This window comes from Mytilus galloprovincialis, chromosome 9, assembly GCF_965363235.1.
Source record: "Mytilus galloprovincialis chromosome 9, xbMytGall1.hap1.1, whole genome shotgun sequence".
Taxonomy (NCBI): domain Eukaryota; kingdom Metazoa; phylum Mollusca; class Bivalvia; order Mytilida; family Mytilidae; genus Mytilus; species Mytilus galloprovincialis.
The window spans coordinates 73,505,556-73,528,903 of NC_134846.1; the positions used below are offsets into that span (position 1 = coordinate 73,505,556).

Here is a 23,348-nt window from a genome sequence, read left to right on the forward strand (position 1 = left end):
AGACTAATTGCCGGAATGCATAGTTGGGTGAGGAACCGATTAATTACAAATGTAACAATAATTACTGAGGCTACGGTTACATTACGTTATTGTTACATGAAAAACAGCAATGTACGCTAGATTGATTAAACTTAAATCTTCTACTAGAACACACCCGCGAAATCGCGGGCATATACAGCTTGTGGACTGTTTTTTTGTAAAAGATATTATGTATGTAGAATTTTATAAAAGGTATCAAAAGCCCTCTCCCTTTTTCCAAAGTCCGATATTTGTTTCCTTTCTGTTAAATTCAATTATTTCTCTTGTGTCTGGCCTCAGACCACAATTAGTCCTCTCCTTTACTACAATGCTTCTTTTGGTAAAAGTTAAATCAAATTAACAATTTGCACAGTTTCAAACATGAAATAAATGGAACTGCTTATATATAGACCATTATTAGTCTGATAAAATATGCATCTAGGACAATCTTTTGAGAGCCTAATTAACGTGCCAATGGTAGGATATGAATCATGTATAAATGACTAAGGATAATTTGAGAGGTGGTCGGAGGGGTCCTGATCCCGAAATCTCGGGCTAAAAACCATGAAATCCCGATATGCAGAATTTAAAGAAATGCATATCCCGAAATCCCGAAATCAAAAAATATATTCCTGGATCCCGCAAGGATCAATCCCCAAATCCCGAGCTTAAAAACAACAGATCCCGACTCCCCGAAAAAGGTCCTGCCTACTTCTAATCTCTACCTAACTTTCATTTTTGTTGAATCACTATTTTCCCTTTCAACAATAAATGTTTGTGTCCCATATCTGGGCATTATGTTTTCCAGTCTGTACATCCGTTCGTTTGTTCATCCGTCCGTCCGTCCGTGTCTGTCCCGCTTCAGGTTAAAGTTTTTGGTCGAGGTAGTTTTAGATGAAGTTCAGCATTTTTTTCTTATTTTAATATATATGCAAGTGGTATGACCCCTTAATTAGTAAACATTAAAAAAAAAAAAACAGTAGACAGAATCAGGGCCGACTTTCTATATTAACATACTAACATATAAAGTCCCTGACAGAATACAGAGAGTCTCCATATATTAAAGTAGTATAATCGTTGATTACATGTAGATAAACGCGAAAATTAATTGTCTTCTCTAAGGAGGTATATGATAGTTGTGATTCTTGCGATCTAAACACCATGATATGGAGAACGCTTTGAAAGGCTTATTTTGTTTTCCATTTTTGTTATCCATCATACGATTGATTGTACTTGTGTCAAATGTTTTACTTATTTTAATATATATACAACAGTGGTATGACCCCTTAAATAGTAAACATCTCAAAGAAAACAGTAGACAGAATACAGAGTGTCTCTATATATTAAAGTAGTATAATCGTAGTTTACATGTAGATAAACGCGAAAAATAATTATCCTCGAGGCCCAAAACATAACAAATAGATAATAAGGTTTTGGCAGTATTTGGCCACAGCTTTATCTTGAATAAAATATAACATATATGATATATAATATGTATTTAAATTGGCAATCTTGCTCTGAAATATATTTATCAATGTCTGTATTTAATATATATGTAAATTATAATGTGGCTACCGCAAATTATGGCAAACCACTAATATAAATATATTTAAGTAATATGTCTGGTACGAGAAGTTGACTGATGAGCCCTGGTAATCAGAGGCTATCATTACTGTTCACTGAATATATGAATGTTAAATCCAGCGCAGCGAAATGTGCCAAATGTGCTCTGCCAATGTCCACTTTTACATCTACATTGTGTTCACTAGTTGTCTCCTACTCTCCCATCTCAGTACCATTAGCAGAATTAATCTGAAATATAAACTTAAAAGCAGTATCTGGTTTCTTACTTCCATTCAGAACAAATACACATGTAACACAAAATTAATTTACATTGGGAGGGTGGTGGGTTTTTTAAGAAGATTATTTTCTCGTCCAATTTTCGTCTGCTGCAATCTTGCCGACGTATTTCGAAAAGACCAAAGCGAGGTTGTGATCAAACTAATAAACACAAATGTTAAATACCCAACAGTGAACCACCACCTGCCCAAATTAAAATCTTCGAGTTTGTACCCAATGGATAACGGGCTTTAAAATTGTAGATTTTAAATCCTTTTATCCTCGAGGCCCAAAACATAACAAATAGATAATAAGGTTTTGGCAGTATTTGGCCACAGCTTTATCTTGAATAAAATATAACATATATGATATATAATATGTATTTAAATTGGCAATCTTGCTCTGAAATATATTTATCAATGTCTGTATTTAATATATATGTAAATTATAATGTGGCTACCGCAAATTATGGCAAACCACTAATATAAATATATTTAAGTAATATGTCTGGTACGAGAAGTTGACTGATGAGCCCTGGTAATCAGAGGCTATCATTACTGTTCACTGAATATATGAATGTTAAATCCAGCGCAGCGAAATGTGCCAAATTGTCCGATAAGATCAGGGTAACAACTTGATCTGATTGGACAACCGCCACTGAAAAGAGGGGGTGTAGCTGCGCGAAGCTGTGCCAAATACAATTTAATATATTAACTTTCAAGTTACTTCCTAGTAACTTACTTGAAACGTCAGATATAAAATGTTAACATAATAGTTGTATCTATTTACAGTCGGGGAAGGTTAAATTAATGCCAAGATTCCTGATGATCATTTCTAATCCTCCCTGGAGGGTATTCAAAAAAATGTTATTTCCCAAAGACGTCAAATGCACTCCATCTTTCATTAAGAATAATTCATTAGCCTTTATATCAGGGTAACGGAGGTAACAACCATCTGTTTTGGTTAAAAATGATGCTATAGAGGTATTAACCCTCATTCTACATTTTTCCATGGCATTAATATTGTCAGAGTAACGCCAACTTGATCTCGGAATAATTTGAGACCAGACAAAAACTGTGTCCAACATCAGTTGACGCATCCAACTGAACTGTTTCCTTATTAGTTCACAAAGAGTTTTTGAACTTTTTTCCCCTATATCATTGCCTCCAATATGTAAAACTAATATAGTTGGCGGATCTTCATATTTTAACATGGTTCTTATTTGTTGTTTCATGTCCAGCACTTTACCTCCACATTTTCCCTGCCACCAAATATTTACTCCCATCCTCTGCAGCCCCAAGTTTACCCCTCCCGGTCTTCCTCTGGCTTCCCCAAAGGCATGCTTAATAATCGAGGATCCAACGATCCAAACTGTAGCATGTCCTGCAATTCTTAGAAAGCAATTATTACTTGCTTATATTGATGCAGGACATACCATTTATTTACATAATACAATATTATTTAAATGCCAGCTCAAGACTGCATTACAAAATAAGCAAATATAGAAACATATTTACACAAATAAATGTACATATATGATGTTCAGGCATTTAAATCCTAATGTAACGCAAAAAGGCCTGTGACTTCCAACGTCCCATTTCTTTAATTTGTTCATCAGAAATACCTTCTAATGCACATGTAGTTGCCATGCCAATTCTAAAGGAATGGGACTTAAATCCATTGTTTTCTATACCAATTACTGACAGAGACCTTTTTAATAATGCTGAAAACTGGTATCTTGTAAGGGGGGATCCATCAAAATGACAAAATAAAGGTCCCAGATAAGGTGGGCGAACTTTAATAAAATTAGCCATTATTTGTACTGGACATACATTTTTGTTTTTCTGCTTAGAAATAACGATTGTCGTTCCAGAACCAAACTGATCAGTTTTAGATGACGTCAATAAAACCTCTAATCTTGCATCACAAAGCTTTATATTTTCAAATTTTACAGTATGCATCTGCTTATTTTTACAATCAACTGTTATTTCACCTACTCTCATAAAACCATGAAAGGCTAGCGAAAATGAAGCCATAAACAGTTTTGTCTCATACCCGTTTTTGCAAATCACCGCCAGTGACCTCAATAATTTTTTCAATATATCTCTCGTTATGGGTAATCTAGTGTCCTTTTGATTTGGGCCCCCAACCTTTTTATTCCTTCAATCAATTTTCTGACAACAAATTTCTGTGTATTGTCTTCTAAATTGTTGATTTTATTAAAGTAACTTAAGCCTGAAATATAGCCAGATACTGTTGAGTGGGACAATTTCTTTCTAAACATATAAACAATGAATGATGTCAAGTCATCAAGCGGAATAGGCCAGACATCAGAAAAACCATGATTTTCTCTGAATTTAACAAATATGTCCATGCTATGCAAATATGCTTTCTGTGTACTGGGTGCTAATGAATTTATAAGTAAATGATTCATTTCAGTTCTGAAATCATCGACAGGAATTCTTGTGGGATTGCTGCTGGAGAACTGTCTGCATTCGGGACCAAGTCCATAAAACGTTGTTCCTGAAATCGAGAAAGAGCATCTGCGATTGCATTATGCTCACCCTCAATATGTTGTGCCCTAAATTGTATGTTATTGTTCATAGTGAGAAAAACTAGTTGTCTTATCAATATCATAACTCTCTTTGATTTTGATGTTCTTTTGTTCACAATGCTTACTAATGCCTGATTATCTATTCTCAACAGAATCTTTTTATTTCTAAATGAACGACCCCATATCATGAACGACAGCACGATGGGAATAAGCTCCAAACATGTTATATCCAATAAAATGCTAGTATCAGCCCAACTACTTGGCCACTGGTATTGTACCCAGTGACCTTGAAAATAAGCTCCACAACCTAATAAAACATTACCTGCACTATCAGTGAATAATTCCAGACTTTCATTAGTCGACCAAAATCTATCAGGAAAATAACACTGACCATTGAATTGATCTAGAAAATTTAGCCAAACTCTAGCATCTGCTTTGACCTCTGAATTCAATCTGACAGTATAATAAGGCTTTCCATTCTTAACTGAAGCTATCAAATCGTAAAAACGACGAATAAAAGCACGGGCTGATATAATAGCCCTTGAACAAAATGCCATTAAACCAGTAATTGATTCAAGTTCCTTCAGTGCCATTTTCTTTTTCGACAAGACCTGATCAAGCATAAATTTAAGTTTATCCAGTTTTTCAGGGGGATTCTAACCAACATAAGTACTGTGTCAATTTCAAGGCCTAAAAATGTGATACATGTGGTAGGACCTACTGTTTTATTCTCTGCTAGTGGAACACCTAGCTGCCTACATACTTCATTAAAAGTGTCCATCAAAATGGTACAATTATCCGTTGAACTTTCACCAGCAAAGAAAAAGTCATCCAAATAGTGGTCTAAAGTCTCAATGCCAGCTTTCAATGCAACTGTTTTATGCAAAAAAGTGGCAAATTTTTCAAAGAGGGCACATGATATAGAACAGCCTTCAGGTAGACATTTATTAATATAATATTTCCCATCAAAGAAAATTCCCAGAAGGTCAAAATCAGCTGGGTGAACCAATAAAATTCTAAAGGCCTGACTAATGTCCATTTTTGCGCAAAGCACGTTATTTCCTAATTCAGAGATCATCCCAACCACTTTATCAAAAGAAGAATACTTTACTTTACAAATTTCTGGATCAATGAAATCATTCACACTCCAGTTTAGAGGATATGACAAGTGAGTTATAAGACGCCATCCACCGTCATTTTTTGAAACTACCCCAATAGGAGATATTCTTAAAGTTGAAATTGGTATTTTTGAAAAGGGGCCCAACATTCTACCAAGATGCACTTCTTTTTGTAATTTTAAATTCGTTTCAGTTTTGTGAACTTCTGCCGAAATGAGATTGCTTGCAAAACTCGAGATCCTTGGACCAGTATAGTTTAATCTAAACCCCTCTATAAATCCCAATAATAACATTGCTGCATCAGTTTTGTTTTCATAATTTGACAGTAATTCTCTTAAAGATTTAATTTTGACTGGGGTTTTGCCTTTGTCCCATAAATGCTCCAGGAGAACGGAATCTTGTGTTATTTTGCATTTGCCTAGGTGCAAAGGGTTGAAAATTAGATGCTGTTTTTTGTGGTGCTTGAGGCCGGGCTGATCTGAATCTCTGAACAATCCCAGGTGACTGAGGATTATTAGAGTTAGTCACTTTGCTATTAGTGCAATATATAACCGGATGTACCCCACTGCATTTTAAACAAGCATGTTTGTATGTGCAATATTGTTGGGTGCACGTCCCATTATAATTATATGCATAGCATTTAAGAAAATTGTTTGTTGGTTTTTGTGCAATATTGAACTCTGGCCCATTAATTGGACCTGCTGGTTGCATATACAATAACCATAGCTCAGTGTCTATGACAGACCAGGATCCAGCAGGCTCCTGTGATCTACGTAGTCTAAACTGTTCATCATACAATTTCCATCCTAAACCTGCATAGCGTTTAGCCCCTAACCTGACAGTTTGCATATACTTCAACAGTTCTTGGAACTGAGATGTATGTATAGTACAATAAATACTGATATATATTAAAAAGGCATCCGTCCATATACCTATTGTGTTAATTCTTGTATCCTGTTGCTTAGGTTGTAATATAATCTGTCCCTGATTAAATGTAAGTGTTTGATTCACTCCTGTTATGTTTTGTGAATTATTTAACAAACTGCCCATATCTACATATTCCCCATTTATTACTTTTTGTTTGACATTTTGCGATACGTTTCGCGCTATGTCATCTGACGCCTTAACCGTTTCAATGGGTAAGGCATAACCTGTGTTAATTAGGGGTTGGTGTAATGTTGTATTACCTGGAGCAGGGTAAATTGTTTCTGCTGGCAGTGTTGCTGGGATCATTATTGGACTGTGTGGTAGTACATTAGTTGTCACTGTGTTTGAGCCGAGCTGTACAGGTGGTGTTCCACTTGTTCTAGGTAATCTATCTGCAATATTAGCAGTCGCCTCTTCCTGTTGCTGTTTCGACTTCTTTGCAGCAGCCGCTGCGCCTCCATTATTTGCCCTGCTTGTCGGCACCCTTTTTCTGCCGGACCTCCTATACATGATCTGAAACTTAAAGTGTATGTGTTATCTTCATTCAAATACATGTGCTTTACCTTATATATATATATAAAATATTAAAAGTGAATATCCAAAAACATACGTATTTCACAAATCTCTCTCCGATTATATGCCTATAGTTTGCTCTTTCGTGTTATTCTCAGGATATATAAACTAAGAATCAATTACTACTTACTAAAATGATTGTTTTGCCATTTGTGCAAATCCGAAACATACGAGTTTATCAAAGCCGGTTCCGGTTTTTATGCCCACCGTTAACCGGAAGTTTGTCATTACAAGTTTGTCAATAAATAGAGTCGAAACACAACTTTTTGCTCATTTTTGTCCTGTATTTAGATGAACTAAGTTATCGACTGCATCAATTTATATGCTGACAATAAGCTATTTCAAAATTTCATTGTGAAAATATTTGGTTGATTTGAAAACCCCTTATATCACTAAAGTACGGCAATAACAGTTATAAATTCCTTCACATTTTCAAATTGCATAAAAATATAATGTCTAACACAATCTTGGTTTGATTTATTTTTGGCTGTGACCGTTTACTTAAATTCGACATTCATTTGCACATTAAATTTTTGTATGTTTTTAAATGTCGTTTTTAACTAAAATTTCAAGACATCGGGATTAAATCGATATCAATCCGTCTTTATCGTATATCAAAATAAACTTATAGCCCTTTATCAAACCTATTTCAGGTGTTATTTCAACTTTTTTAAGAAGATTATTTTCTCGTCCAATTTTCGTCTGCTGCAATCTTGCCGACGTATTTCGAAAAGACCAAAGCGAGGTTGCGATCAAACTAATAAACACAAATGTTAAATACCCAACAGTGAACCACCACCTGCCCAAATTAAAATCTTCGAGTTTGTACCCAATGGATAACGGGCTTTAAAATTGTAGATTTTAAATCCTTTTGTCCTCTATATGGAGGTATAATAATTGTGGTTCTTGCGATCTAAACACCATGATATGGAGAACGCTCTGATTGGCTTATTTATTTTTCATTTTTGTTATCTATCATACGATTGGTTGTATTTGTGCATCTTTCAAACCGGAAGTCTTTTATATGACTATAAGTCAGTCCGATGACGGAATCATATCCTGACTCCTTTTTTTGTTGTTTTTCTCCCAAAATAACTCAATCTGAATAATCATAAGAATGGATGACAAATGCGACTATGCATGTTACCTATAGGACACAGAGGCATGGTGATTGATTTATTGTGGAAGGAAGAGAAGCGACACACAAAATGAGGTCTTCTCGTTTAATAGTATAGATAGTTGTATTGCTAAACAATACTTGTAATTTAATACTGATAAATAATAAAATATTATTATTCAACAAATGGTGTACAACTTGAATAGTTTTACTACGTATTAATGGTTTTGATGTTCTTAAAAAGATACTACTCAAGATTAGGAGTGTGACTGTCAAAGGCGAAAAATATAGTTCAATGGTTTCACTTTTTTAAAGTATTTAACTGCACACCTACTCTTATTACTGTCATTATACTTTGGACCAATTTTGTTTAAGGTGAAAAATATAAAACTTGGGATCATGATCATGCGTTTTAAACGAAACTGAAACAATATCAAGACATACATTTCATACATCTTTATAACATGACGCAAACTTTGCTAACTGTAACTTAAATACTAAGAAATTCTGTATGTATCCTACCGTAGTCTAAAATCGTTCATCTTGTCAGTTCGTTAGGTATTTGTGTTTGAACTTAACACACGGGGAAACTCCGCATTGACGTCACTACGCTACTTCCGGCGTAGAAAAACAATGTAGAATACGTTTTTTCTGCACTTTTGAATAAAAAAACATTTCTGAAGGTAAGTTTTCATTGTTGTTCTCAATTATTGCTAAAAAATGCCAAATTTCTAATGCCCGTTTCAATCCCGACTTCCGAATGTCTAAAAACATTCTAGAACTTCACAAAATCCCATTTCCGGCCTCCATTGCTTTGTGTACATTCCATTCACCGTCATCAATCTTGTGGCAGGCAATACAGGTCAAGCAAATCGTATTTTTAGGAATTTTAAAATGACATGCTCCTTACGTCTTTCGCGATTTTCCCGCGAAAAAAGCCCAACCAAAATGAAAGGAAAACTAATTGAAAAAACGATGCCCATGCCATAATTTTGTACAGGAATATAGAGTAGGTTAATGAAAAATAATTTACATTTATTTTTCATAGAATTTTCTTTTTATTGATTATAAAAAGATCGATATTCTGACCATCATGACTGTAGATAAATATTCATACAGAATTCCACTGATGTCAAAAGGGATGGCAAAAAAAAAAGAGTTTTCCTGTTGAATAAAACCCAAAATTATTGCAAACTATTTTGAAGCAATACCCCACAAAGAAATAACGTAATTGCCGTAGACTGGAAAATCCCCTAATTGACAGTAGAGCATTTGATTGGGTAGAACGAATTGACATCACGTGATTTTGACGCCATTGAAATTTAAATGTAAACAAACAAGGTCAGAAGGTTCAGTATGGGACAGCATCGTACATTTAGTTACTGACAAATAATTATGAGTTACCAAGCTTGACAATGCATGGTAATAAAAAATGAAAGCTAAGTGTACAGAAAAAATAAGAAAAAAATAGCCTTAGGATAACGACTTATCATTACACCAGGATACACGTATCCGTGGAGGACGTAATTTCGTTCATCAAAAATGTGTCGGACTTTAAAAACAACTTACTGGATTTGAAGAAATTGTCATTGTAAATAAAAAATTACAGTAAATAAATTGTATGTTATAAATGTATGTAATAAATGTCCTCAACTTTTATTATTTAGTACATATTACTAGTCCCATCGTACATTGCTGTTTTTCATGTAACAATAACGCAATGTAACTGTAGCCTCAATAATTATTGCTACATTCGTAATTAAACAGGTCCTTACCCAACCATGCATTCCGGCATTTAGTCTCCAATGTAACAATAATATTTTTATTATTGTTATATTTCTATGTAACCGTAGCCAGTGCCTTGTTTGTAACCTATTATAAAACTTTACGTTGAGTACTGTGTTTTTCGTTCAAGACTACGGCTTTTTAAAACGATATTGTTGGGTCAATTCAGGTTTCATTTTAATTAATTTGATATCAATAGAAGAAAAATTGTTACATGTTTATTTGTTTATTTGTTTATAATTTTGTTGTGAGGCGTTTTTTCTTTCTGTTGATATCATAAAAACAAAATGCCTTCTACGCGTCTAAAACAAAAACAAAACACAGTGTTATTAAGTCAGGCTGCACACAGAACAATGTACAGAATGCTGTGATTTCTAATTGGAGTTATTTAGATAATTTCTATGAGGTTTAAGACAGCACAGGCGTGCTTGTTGGATTCATTATAGACCGCAGAAAGTAGTTTCTCTTTCGTGTGTCCTTTCTTGGAGTAAGAGAGATAACTTGCGTAACTAACGACGGACGTTTTTAATCCCGTATTCCACTAGAGGCGTGCAATTACGTACACTTCGCCTTAAGACTTGTATAACTAAATCTAACGAGGTCGCTATCTATTTATGGTTATGTTTATGTTTATATCGGGTTATGTGACCGTCTGCAGTCTTTGGAGGTCACATCGATGCTGAATTAGATGGTCTCGACTAAAATACACACGAAATTCGGATATATATATATATATATATATATATATATATAAGGGATATATATATATAAGGGAGTCCATGTAATGTTAATTGTTTATTTCAGACTTGTCGTCATTTGGATATACGTTTTAGTATATTATAAATAACAGTCAATGCCCCTTTCATGTATTCAGATAATATTCGTCAGTATACAGATGTTAATAATTGTTTTCATTGAATATAAGTAAATTGGGTAATATGAGCTCCCATTTAAAATCTATATGTATTTTTGTTGTCAACGTTACTATTTGTTTAAATATTTAGTTTGTAAAATTTGCTATTATGTCATTTATAGAACTACTGGTTTCATCAATAGTTATCATTCCTTTTTGGCCCTCGGAAATAAAATTTTGATCATTACAATCCACCAATTTTGTTTTCATAACTACAAATTTGTTTCTGAGGTCTTTGAGAATTGCCGTTTCTCGTGCCATTTCCGTTTCCATTATGTTTACCCGTTTTTGGATACGGTTTGCTTTGATACATATCAGATACCACTGAAACTCGTTTCGGAGCGTCTACTTTTAGTTCCATGTCACCAAGTTCCATGAATGAATCTAAACTTTTATTGCCATCGTCCTTTTTCTTGCTCCCTAAAATAACCGCAAAACGATAAAGCAATAACATCACAACGAGGATATTTTTGGCGGTAAAAAATATGATGCTATAATTGATGAGGTTATATGTTGCTATAGTGTAAAGACGAACGGTAACAAATGGAATATCTTGCATCAACATGGCAACCAAAATGCTCCATACTTCCGTTGAACAACACGAACAGCCACATGATTTCCTTGGTGGAGACTGGAGTGCAACGCGGCCTCGTTTAACATTTCTGGTAGCTGTCAGAACAAAACAAAACTGAAGTAAACTTAATGTCCAAATAATCAGAACTGCGAACGTTAGATGTAAATTTTCCCGTACTTCTTTCTCGTCAAACAAAGTAAACAGCTCGGTAATGTCGGATGCCATTCCAATAAACACGAACAGAAGTTGTGACAATTCATTTCTTGAGATGTTCCCTCGTGGTAAAAGCCATCGACCAATGATCATGAAGTACAACAACAATTGTTCAATGATAACCACCCAGGTATCAGGTTCCAACTGAATAGAAATGGAAACCTGAAATGTATAAACCAATTATAAATGATTTTGAAACTATCCACCAAACAAAGGTCATTGTATTAAATGATGTATAGCATTACAAAATAATTAATGACAGAAAAATATAGTTACAACAAAACCTGTTCATTTTTTTATGTATGAAACTTAAACTATAGTCGATTTATAAAAATATATTACTATGGACGTTTTTTTTCATTTTTAATGGCCCATGAGCACAACCCAGTACTTGTTATTGGGACGACAAATGCAATATGATCTATGTTCACGATTGCTATCGTGTAAGTTGATTTGTGTTTGCTTTTTGCAATAATCATTGCAATACAATGGTATTTTACAATCGAGTACAGCAGAGTTTGAGCTGTATTACCTTGTGCATCCATCGAACAGAGAATCGACTATAGAGTGTGATTAGAGTCTCGCACAATGATGATAAAACAAAGTACCTAACTGTGCTGTGAAGTGTTTGGTCATCACTTCTTGATTTTGGTACAGCTTTCAGGCCTTGCAGTCATAAAACTTTCAAGTCAGTTTTTTGTACTCATACTCGAAAATCAACCAATAAAATGCTGGATATAATGTTTCGAGCATGGTTTTTAATGCTCGGAGCCGAAAATCATGTTCGAAACATGAAATCCAGTATATTGATTGGTTAATTCTTGATTGTGAGTACAAAAATCATGCTCGAAAGTTTGATGACCGCAACGCCAGGACTCGTGACGATGTAGATCTTGTATGTGTATACAGTGACTGTGTGAGTTCTTTTCTGTGTTATGCTTTGTCTGTTTTATTTAACTTATGTTGTTTGGTCACTTCTGAATTGAAGTGTAATTGTTTTACATATTGTTATTTTGATTTCGCATGGGCGTTTACCTAAATTATCTTTTGATTCATACAAAAATGTTTTTTTAAAGCGAAGAAAATTAAGGATGGATGACATTTTTTTGTTTATCTCTTCAGCATATAGTTATAATCATTTCATATTTAGAATGCTAAGTAAGTAAATGATATGTCAATAATACAAATCATAAAGTAAAATGTCAGTATTTTCCATATTTATGCATATATTAATAAGAAAAACGTTGAAATAACCATAGTAATATTTTTCATAAGGAGAAAATGCGCAATGATTACTGCAGATAGCCTGCGATGTTTTAATCCCTAATGCATAATACATTTTATATTTTACATTATATTTTCTATCAGCGTATGAAATAATCGCAATATTTCATGTTACGATAAAATCACTCTCTATTTGATGTTATAATTAATGTTTTGACGTACAATAACTATGTTCCTGAAATGTCAACAGATGACGCCTACATTTGCAATTAAGTGACAAAAAACGCAACTGCATTTGATAATGGAATCGTTCTAATCAAAATTGTATCAATAAAGCATATAGCCCATATACTGCACATACAGTATATTTTCTTTGATGTTGCTATCTATTTCATTTTTCAGTTCTCCTGAGATGTTGAAATCGAATTTAAATAAATAAAAGTATATTTTATATGGGTTTTTTTCCCCGAATATGATACAATATATGGTAACCCGAAAATTGAAAAAAAAATTATCTCCTTATGCATCCTTGGCTTTAAATAGTCGGATATGTGTGTTCCTGGTGGAAGTATATCAAATGACAATGGGAGAACTTCGGAAGCATGAAGTTTTGGTTTTCATATGATGGAGACATAATCTTTCATTCAGTTTAATAGAAGTCTGATGCTGTCATGTCAGTAACTGCTAGTAGTCCTTTGTTAATGTATATAACATTGTTATTTTGTTTAGTTTCTTCTAATACAAATTCTGACATCGGACTCGGGGACTTCTTTTGAGCTGATTTTTACTGTGCATATTGTGGTGTGTTTGTTTATTGTACATTGGCTAGAGGTATAGGAGGCTGGTTGAGATCTCCCATTGCATGTTCAATCCTATCGTATTTTTGCGCCTGTCTCAAGACAGGAGCCGATTGGCTTTGTTAGTCTTGTATGTTTATTTTTAATTCTAGTTCATTTATATGCTTCGGAGTTTATTATGACTTTTCTGTTCTTGGTCGGGTTGTTGTCTCTTTGACACATTCTCCATTTCAATTTTCAACTTCATGTTCCCTTGAAGTACAAAGTTTATTCTCAAATAAAGTTTTTGAAGTGCTATTTCATTATTAAACGTATTAAGTGAAACCAATTATGGGTCGATAATCTGCACATGTAGCACCATGTTTAAACAGTTGGAATAGCTTTTAAGCATTATCAGTGTTTAATTAATCTAACCAAAATCAAATACATAAATACCACGAATGCAAATCAAAAACTCGTAATGAATATTAAAAAGCAAATATTGACATCATCAAGGAAAACAATATGTCAATATCAATATGCTTTTCCTGCTGTCCCGAAAGACAAAGTAGCCCAATACCTACGAAAACAAAACAAAAAGACGTGCACATAGAAACAACTAATACAAATATTCTAAAAATATATATATAACACTTCAGTCATTGGAATACAAATTCCCATCAAAATAGGGAATGGTTAAAATACGTAGCCACAGAAAACAAAATCACAAAAATCTCAAAAAAAGACTTTCGGTGACGTTTTCTGTTATTTGCGTGTTTTTTTGGGGATTCTATTATTTTTGTTTCCATCAGTATATATTGTATCCATGTATTTGTAAAAGACTACCAATGTATTAAGTATTAGATGCAAGTCAGAAATTGAAAACCAAAAATACCAAAAATGAGGCAAATAAAAAGAAACACAATCAAATATACAAGTCGATACACAAATCAAAAATAAATCAAGCACTTGAGATACTTTTAAAATAATTTCACGTTTTAAAAAAGTGATATAAAGTGTCTTGCTCAAATAGAAATAGATCACAATACGCATTGAAAGAAACTATACAATTTTATTTATCGATTATATGTTATGTTAAATCGATTAATAAACATAACTAAGTTTTGATTGTAAAGTATTGTAGCACCTGCCTGTATCAACCAAACACTGAACTTGTCTGAATGTGTAAACTCGTTTTGCTGAAAACTTTCCAGCAACCGTCTAGAGAACAAGTACCAATTAAAGAGCAGCACCATTGATTTTTTGATATCCGTATCGTTTCAAGAGAAAGTTTTGTGTATTTCTTCTTTTCAATTTGTTTATACAAGTGTCTGTCTTGTGTTAAAAAAAATGTAAAATCATACTGTTATGGTTTGATTTATCCTGACTTTGAATGCATTGTCTCTTAGCTTTTGTCTACGTGTACTGAAATCTGTTCTAACTTGAAAGATGGGGAGGTGCACTATGACTGCCTTTTAGACAACTATCCACCTGAACCCTCATTGTATCATTGGTAATTGTACCACATCTTCATCTTATAAAGGTATTCTTGTCCATATTTGGAAGAGTAAAACCTATAATTCTGTCAATAACGAGGTTTAAACCTTGATATCTTAAAGCCGTTTTCTATAGTTCTGGTGAAGTAAGTAAATACCCAAGTTGCTTCTTAAATATGGTCAAATTCACAACATCATGACACATGTGATAATCTAGAAGGATAATCGGACTCAGATGTTTAGAGAGAAAAAAGAGGTGAAACTTTCATACTTATTTTGTAATTCTTTAGAATGAAATTCAAAACAGTGTGGCTGTGGCCATTGATTGACACATTAAATTCATCCATTGACTGGGACAATTTAGGTGAACGTTTGTATGTAACGACCACTGCTCACTATGTACTTTTTAAAGACACTTAAACTATGGGGTCACCAAAGGTTCTCAACACCTTAATAAAGTAATTCGAAAAATTAATCAGAAATAACACGATGTTTTGATTTATATCAATTATATAAATCAAAACATAAAGGTTATTCCTGATTAATTTTTCGAATTATTTTATAATTAAAGGCGTTAAGAAACCTTTGGTGACCCCACAGTTTAAATGTCTATCGTAGGTACGTCGTGAACAGTGGTCGTTACAGACAAACGTTCACGTAAATTGTCCCAGTCAATGGATGAATTTAATGTGTCAATCAATGGCCACAGCCACACTGTTTTGAATTTCATTCTATTTGCAAATCTCTATTGTAACAGAGAGAAAAAAATAAACCTTTTCTTTCATTTCCTTTTCCCACCTAAGACGTGACTAACAAGACCATTGGTGTATAACATGCTGCTGATGCAGATGAAAGCATCATCTGTTCTGTTTCAATCCATTGAGACTGGAGAGTTTATGAGGCTGGAACGTAAATATGTGTGGGATAGTGATGCAATATAATACAATGATTTTATTGACTAATTTAAGTGCCATCGTGGGAGTAGAATAATTACAGTTTGATTATCACGTAAAGACAGAAAGTACAAAACCAAACATGATTTCAATGATTAAATAAATTAAAAATCTTAAATATATATTTCTTAATGAAAAGGAATACAGATGGGTGCAGTCCTAACCTGAACAGCAAGTTAACTTGATAACCAGTCATTTGGACTGGTCAAAGTTAACCTGTGACCAAATTTAGGACTGCTCTGACCAGTCCTAGGACCAAAATCTAGTTAACTTGAAAAGCGGACTTGGTCCTAGGACTGTTTTTATGTCTGCCAAAAAGTTAACTTCGAAACAGGTCCGCTATTGATATAAGTTAACTTCGAACCAGTCCTGCCGTAAGGGACGACATCAAAAGTTCAATGAAGGATAAAAAACTTAATTCACATAGTTTTTTCACTGACCCCCCCCCCCCCACCCCCCTCTTAACTTAATTTGGGAAAAATTGATTGACCCATATGGATATATGTAAAAATCAATGTCGGATAACCAAATCTTGCAGCCGTTCAACCCCCCACCCCCAAACTATTTGAATTAAGTTTTTTATCTTACATTGATCTTTTGATGTCGTCCCTAAAGTTAACATAAGTTAACTTCGAAACCAGTCCTGCCATAAAGTTAACACAAGTTAACTTCGAGACCAGTCCTGCCACAAAGTTAACTTTTGCTTTGACAAATCCGATCGAAACCAGACCTGTTCCCAAGTTAACTTTTGACTGGTCTGCTCAACACTAAGTTAACTTGTAACCAGGACCGCTCTACATCGATTTTTTAAAAATATTTTTTAATATCTTTGTTTCGTAGTATAAACATCGAAAATAAAGTAAAACTAATACTTCCGTTATATAAACAGGATTTAATACAAATATTTGAAAATAAAGTTCGCATAAAACGTTGCTTGAAACACAAATTTATCTGTGATCTGCAAATCTATAAATTAAAAAAAGATCTTGGTTACAATGATAACGGGCACTGAATATATATTCCAATACCTATCAAATTCAACCATATTTGCACTTTATTTATATGTATATCTATGGAAGGACGTATTTTAGAGGAAAGCATCATTTTAACACATGACAACAAATTTTTGTTCGCATAAATTTAGGGTGCCAGCATGTCCTCCTTTTATTCAAAATATTGATGCATAAAAAAATTTAGTTACGTTTTGATACCTCATGCTGACTTGTACAACATAATTATTTGACTGCGTTGACCAAAACTGACCATGTGTGCACTTTTATTTATAAATCTATATACCTGCATAGTAAATCAGCCATATTTTTTCAAATTTTTGTTCGCATAAATTTAGGGTACCAGCATGTCCTCCTTTTATTCAAAATTTTGATACGTAACAAAATTTCAGTAGTTTTGATACCTCATACTGACTTGTACAACAACATTATTTGACTGCATCAACTAAAACTGACCATATGTGCACTTTAATTTGTAAATCTATATACCAGCATAGTAAATCAGCCATATTTGTTATGTCAGGATTCAATGTACATTGTATATTACAAAGGACAGCAATATTGCTATACAATAACAACAATTTTTTGTTTGCATAAATTTAGGGTGCCAGCATATGTCCTCCTTTTATTCAAAATATTGATACGTAACAAAATTTCAGTAGTTTTGATACCTCTTGCTGACTTGTGCAACAAAATTATTTGACTGTGTTGACCAAAACTGACCATGTGTGTACTTTTTTTTATAAATCTATATACCCGCATAGTAAATCAGCCATATTTTTTTCAAATTTTAGTTCACATAAATTTAGGGTACCAGCATGTCCTCCTTTTATTCAAAATTTTGATATGTAACAAAATTTCATTAGTTTTGATACCTCATACTGACTTGTACAACAAAATTATTTGACTGCATCAACTAAAACTGACCATATGTGCACTTTAACTTGTAAATCTATATACCAGCATAGTAAATCAGCCATATTTGTTATGTCAGGATTCAATGTATATTACAAAGGACAGCAATATTGCTATACAATAACAACAATTTTTTGTTTGCATAAATTTTGGGTGCCAGCATATGTCCTCCTTTTATTCAAAATATTGATACGTAACAAAATTTCAGTAGTTTTGATACCTCTTGCTGACTTGTGCAACAAAATTATTTGACCGTGTTGACTAAAACTGACCATGTGTGTACTTTTTTTTTATAAATCTATATACCTGCATAGTAAATCAGCCATATTTTTTCAAATTTTTCTACGCATAAATTTAGGGTACCAGCATGTCCTCCTTTTATTCAAAATTTTGATACGTAACAAAATTTCATTAGTTTTGATACCTCATCCTGACTTGTACAACAAAATTATTTGACTGCATCAACTAAAACTGACCATATGTGCACTTTAATTTGTAAATCTATATACCCGCATAGTAAATCAGCCATATTTTTTATGTCAGGATTCAGTGTATAATACAATGGACAGCAATATTGTAATACAATAACAACAAATTTTTGTTCGCATAAATAAAGAGTGACAGCATGTCATCCTTTTATTCAAAATATTAATACGTAACAAAATTACAGTAGTTTTGATACCTCATGCTGACTTGTCCGGCAAAATTATTTGACCGTATCAACTTAAACTGACCATATGTGCACTTTAATTTGTAAATCTATATACCAGCATAGTAAATCAGCCATATTTTTTATGTCAGGATTCAATGTATAATACAATGGACAGCAATATTGTAATACAATAACAACAAATTTTTGTTTGCATAAATTAAGGGTGACAGCATGTCATCCTTTTATTCAAAATATTTATACGTAACAAAATTACAGTAGTTTTGATACCTCATGCTGACTTGTCCGGCAAAATTATTTGACCGTATCAACTTAAACTGACCATATGTGCACTTTAATTTGTAAATCTATATACCCGCATAGTAAATCAGCCATATTTTTTATGTCAGGATTCAATGTATAATACAATGGACAGCAATATTGCAATACAATAACAACAAATTTGTGTTCACATAAATTTAGGGTGCCAGCATGTCCTCCTTTAATTCAAAATATTGATACGTAACAAAATTTCAGTAGTTTTGATACCTCATGCTGACCATGCTGACTTGTTCAACAAAATTATTTGACCGCATCAACTAAAACTGACCATATGTACACTTTAATTTCTAAATCTATATACCAGCATAGTTATTCAGCCATATTTTTTATGTCAGGATTCAATGTATAATACAATGGACAGCAATATTGTAATACAATAACAACAAATTTTTGTTCGCATAAATTAAGGGTGACAGCATGTCATCCCTTTATTCAAAATATTAATACGTAACAAAATTACAGTAGTTTTGATACTTCATGCTGACTTGTCCGGCAAAATTATTTGACCGTATCAACTTAAACTGACTATATGTGCATTTTAATTTGTAAATCTATATACCCGCATAGTAAATCAGCCATATTTTTTATGTCAGGATTCAATGTATAATACAATGGACAGCAATATTGCAATACAATAACAACAAATTTGTGTTCGCATAAATAAAAAGTGACAGCATGTCATCCTTTTATTCAAAATATTAATACGTAACAAAATTACAGTAGTTTTGATACCTCTTGCTGACTTGTGCAACAAAATTATTTGACCGTGTTGACCAAAACTGACCATGTGTGTACTTTTTTTTTTATAAATCTATATACCTGCATAGTAAATCAGCCATATTTTTTCAAATTTTTCTTCGCATAAATTTAGGGTACCAGCATGTCCTCCTTGTATTCAAAATTTTGATACGTAACAAAATTTCATTAGTTTTGATACCTCATACTGACTTGTACAACAAAATTATTTGACTGCATCAACTAAAACTGACCATATGTGCACTTTAATTTGTAAATCTATATACCAGCATAGTAAATCAGCCATATTTGTTATGTCAGGATTCAATGTACATTGTATATTACAAAGGACAGCAATATTGCTATACAATAACAACAATTTTTTGTTTGCATAAATTTAGGGTGCCTGTGAGCATATGTCCTCCTTTTATTCAAAATATTAATACGTAACAAAATTTCAGTAGTTTTGATACCTCTTGCTGACTTGTGCAACAAAATTATTTGACCGTGTTGACCAAAACTGACCATGTGTGTACTTTTTTTTATAAATCTATATACTCGCATAGTAAATCACCCATATTTTTTCAAATTTTTGTTCGCATAAATTAAGGGTACCAGCATGTCCTCCTTTTATTCAAAATTTTGATACGTAACAAAATTTCAGTAGTTCTGATACCTCATACTGACTTGTACAACAAAATTATTTGACTGCATCAACTAAAACTGACCATATGTGCACTTTGATTTGTAAATCTATATACCAGCATAGTAAATCAGCCATATTTTTTATGTCAGGATTCAATGTATAATACAATGGACAGCAATATTGTAATACAATAACAACAAATTTTTGTTCGCATAAATAAAGAGTGACAGCATGTCATCCCTTTATTCAAAATATTAATACGTAACAAAATTACAGTAGTTTTGATACTTCATGCTGACTTGTCCGGCAAAATTATTTGACCGTATCAACTTAAACTGACTATATGTGCATTTTAATTTGTAAATCTATATACCCGCATAGTAAATCAGCCATATTTTTTATGTCAGGATTCAATGTATAATACAATGGACAGCAATATTGCAATACAATAACAACAAATTTGTGTTCGCATAAATAAAAAGTGACAGCATGTCATCCTTTTATTCAAAATATTAATACGTAACAAAATTACAGTAGTTTTGATACCTCTTGCTGACTTGTGCAACAAAATTATTTGACCGTGTTGACCAAAACTGACCATGTGTGTACTTTTTTTTTTATAAATCTATATACCTGCATAGTAAATCAGCCATATTTTTTCAAATTTTTCTTCGCATAAATTTAGGGTACCAGCATGTCCTCCTTGTATTCAAAATTTTGATACGTAACAAAATTTCATTAGTTTTGATACCTCATACTGACTTGTACAACAAAATTATTTGACTGCATCAACTAAAACTGACCATATGTGCACTTTAATTTGTAAATCTATATACCAGCATAGTAAATCAGCCATATTTGTTATGTCAGGATTCAATGTACATTGTATATTACAAAGGACAGCAATATTGCTATACAATAACAACAATTTTTTGTTTGCATAAATTTAGGGTGCCTGTGAGCATATGTCCTCCTTTTATTCAAAATATTAATACGTAACAAAATTTCAGTAGTTTTGATACCTCTTGCTGACTTGTGCAACAAAATTATTTGACCGTGTTGACCAAAACTGACCATGTGTGTACTTTTTTTTATAAATCTATATACTCGCATAGTAAATCACCCATATTTTTTCAAATTTTTGTTCGCATAAATTAAGGGTACCAGCATGTCCTCCTTTTATTCAAAATTTTGATACGTAACAAAATTTCAGTAGTTCTGATACCTCATACTGACTTGTACAACAAAATTATTTGACTGCATCAACTAAAACTGACCATATGTGCACTTTGATTTGTAAATCTATATACCAGCATAGTAAATCAGCCATATTTTTTATGTCAGGATTCAATGTATAATACAATGGACAGCAATATTGTAATACAATAACAACAAATTTTTGTTCGCATAAATAAAGAGTGACAGCATGTCATCCTTTTATTCAAAATATTAATACGTAACAAAATTACAGTAGTTTTGATACCTCATGCAGACTTGTCCGGCAAAATTATTTGACCGTATCAACTTAAACTGACCATATGTGCACTTTAATTTGTAAATCTATATACCCGCATAGTAAATCAGCCATATCTTTTATGTCAGGATTCAATGTATAATACAATGGACAGCAATATTGCAATACAATAACAACAAATTTGTGTTCACATAATTTTAGGGTGCCAGCATGTCCTCCTTTAATTCAAAATATTGATACGTAACAAAATTTCAGTAGTTTTGATACCTCATGCTGACCATGCTGACTTGTTCAACAAAATTATTTGACCGCATCAACTAAAACTGACCATATGTACACTTTAATTTCTAAATCTATATACCAGCATAGTTATTCAGCCATATTTTTTATAGCAGGATTCAATGTATAATACAATGGACAGCAATATTGTAATACAATAACAACAAATTTTTGTTCGCATAAATTAAGGGTGACAGCATGTCATCCCTTTATTCAAAATATTAATACGTAACAAAATTACAGTAGTTTTGATACCTCATGCTGACTCGTCCGGCAAAATTATTTGACCGTATCAACTTAAACTGACTATATGTGCACTTTAATTTGTAAATCTATATACCCGCATAGTAAATCAGCCATATTTTTTATGTCAGGATTCAATGTATAATACAATGGACAGCAATATTGCAATACAATAACAACAAATTTGTGTTCGCATAAATTTAAGGTGCCAGCATGTCCTCCTTTAATTCAAAATATTGATACGTAACAAAATTTCAGTAGTTTTGATACATCTTGCTGACCATGCTGACTTGTACAACAAAATTATTTGACCGCATCAACTAAAACTGACCATATGTACACTTTAATTTGTAAAGTTATATACCTGTATAGTAAATCAGCCATATTGTGTTAGGATTCAATGTACAATATAATGGACAGCAATATTGCAATACAATAACAACAAATTTGTGTTCGCATACATTTAGGGTGCTAGAATGTCCTCCTTTTATTTAAAATATTAATATGTATCAAAATTAGTGTTTTGATACGTCATGCTGACTTGTACAACAAAATATTTTGAGCGCTTCCACCAAAACTGACCATATGTGCACTTAAATTTGTAAATTATATACCATATATACCCGCATAGTAATTCAGCCATATTTTTTATGTCAGGATTCAATGTATAATACAATGGACAGCTATATTGCAATACATTAACAACATGAACAACAAATTTTTGTTCGCATAAATTTAGGGTGCTAGCATGTCCTCATTTTATTCAAAATATTGATACGTAACAAAATTTCAGTAGTTTTGATACCTCATGCTGACTTGTACAACAAAATGATTTGATCGCATTGACCAAAACTGACCATATGTGCACTCTAATTTGTTAATCTATATGCCAGCATAGTAAATCAGCCATATTTTTTATGTCAGGATTCAATGTATAATACAATGGACAGCTATATTGCAATACATTAACAACAT

The 23,348-nt window shown here is 32.8% G+C and overlaps 1 protein-coding gene and 1 long non-coding RNA gene across 2 annotated transcripts in view; both read right to left on the minus strand.

Moving 5' to 3' along the window:
• Window positions 1-1,444: 1,444 nt before the first annotated feature.
• LOC143045893 (uncharacterized) lies at window positions 1,445-7,906 on the minus strand. The gene is made up of 2 exons (XR_012969039.1): window positions 7,674-7,906; window positions 1,445-6,975 (listed from the first exon to the last, which is right to left on the minus strand). It is a non-coding gene; the product is annotated as an uncharacterized LOC143045893 (long non-coding RNA).
• A 2,874-nt stretch (window positions 7,907-10,780) lies between these two features.
• The window catches only part of LOC143045894 (transmembrane protein 26-like), a 31,750-nt gene continuing 19,182 nt past the window's right edge, over window positions 10,781-23,348 (minus strand). Inside the window, exon 3 of the mRNA XM_076218720.1 lies at window positions 10,781-11,793. Within this exon, the coding sequence (XP_076074835.1) occupies window positions 11,029-11,793 (765 nt within the window). The 3' untranslated portion in view covers window positions 10,781-11,028. The remainder of the gene's footprint in view (window positions 11,794-23,348) is intronic.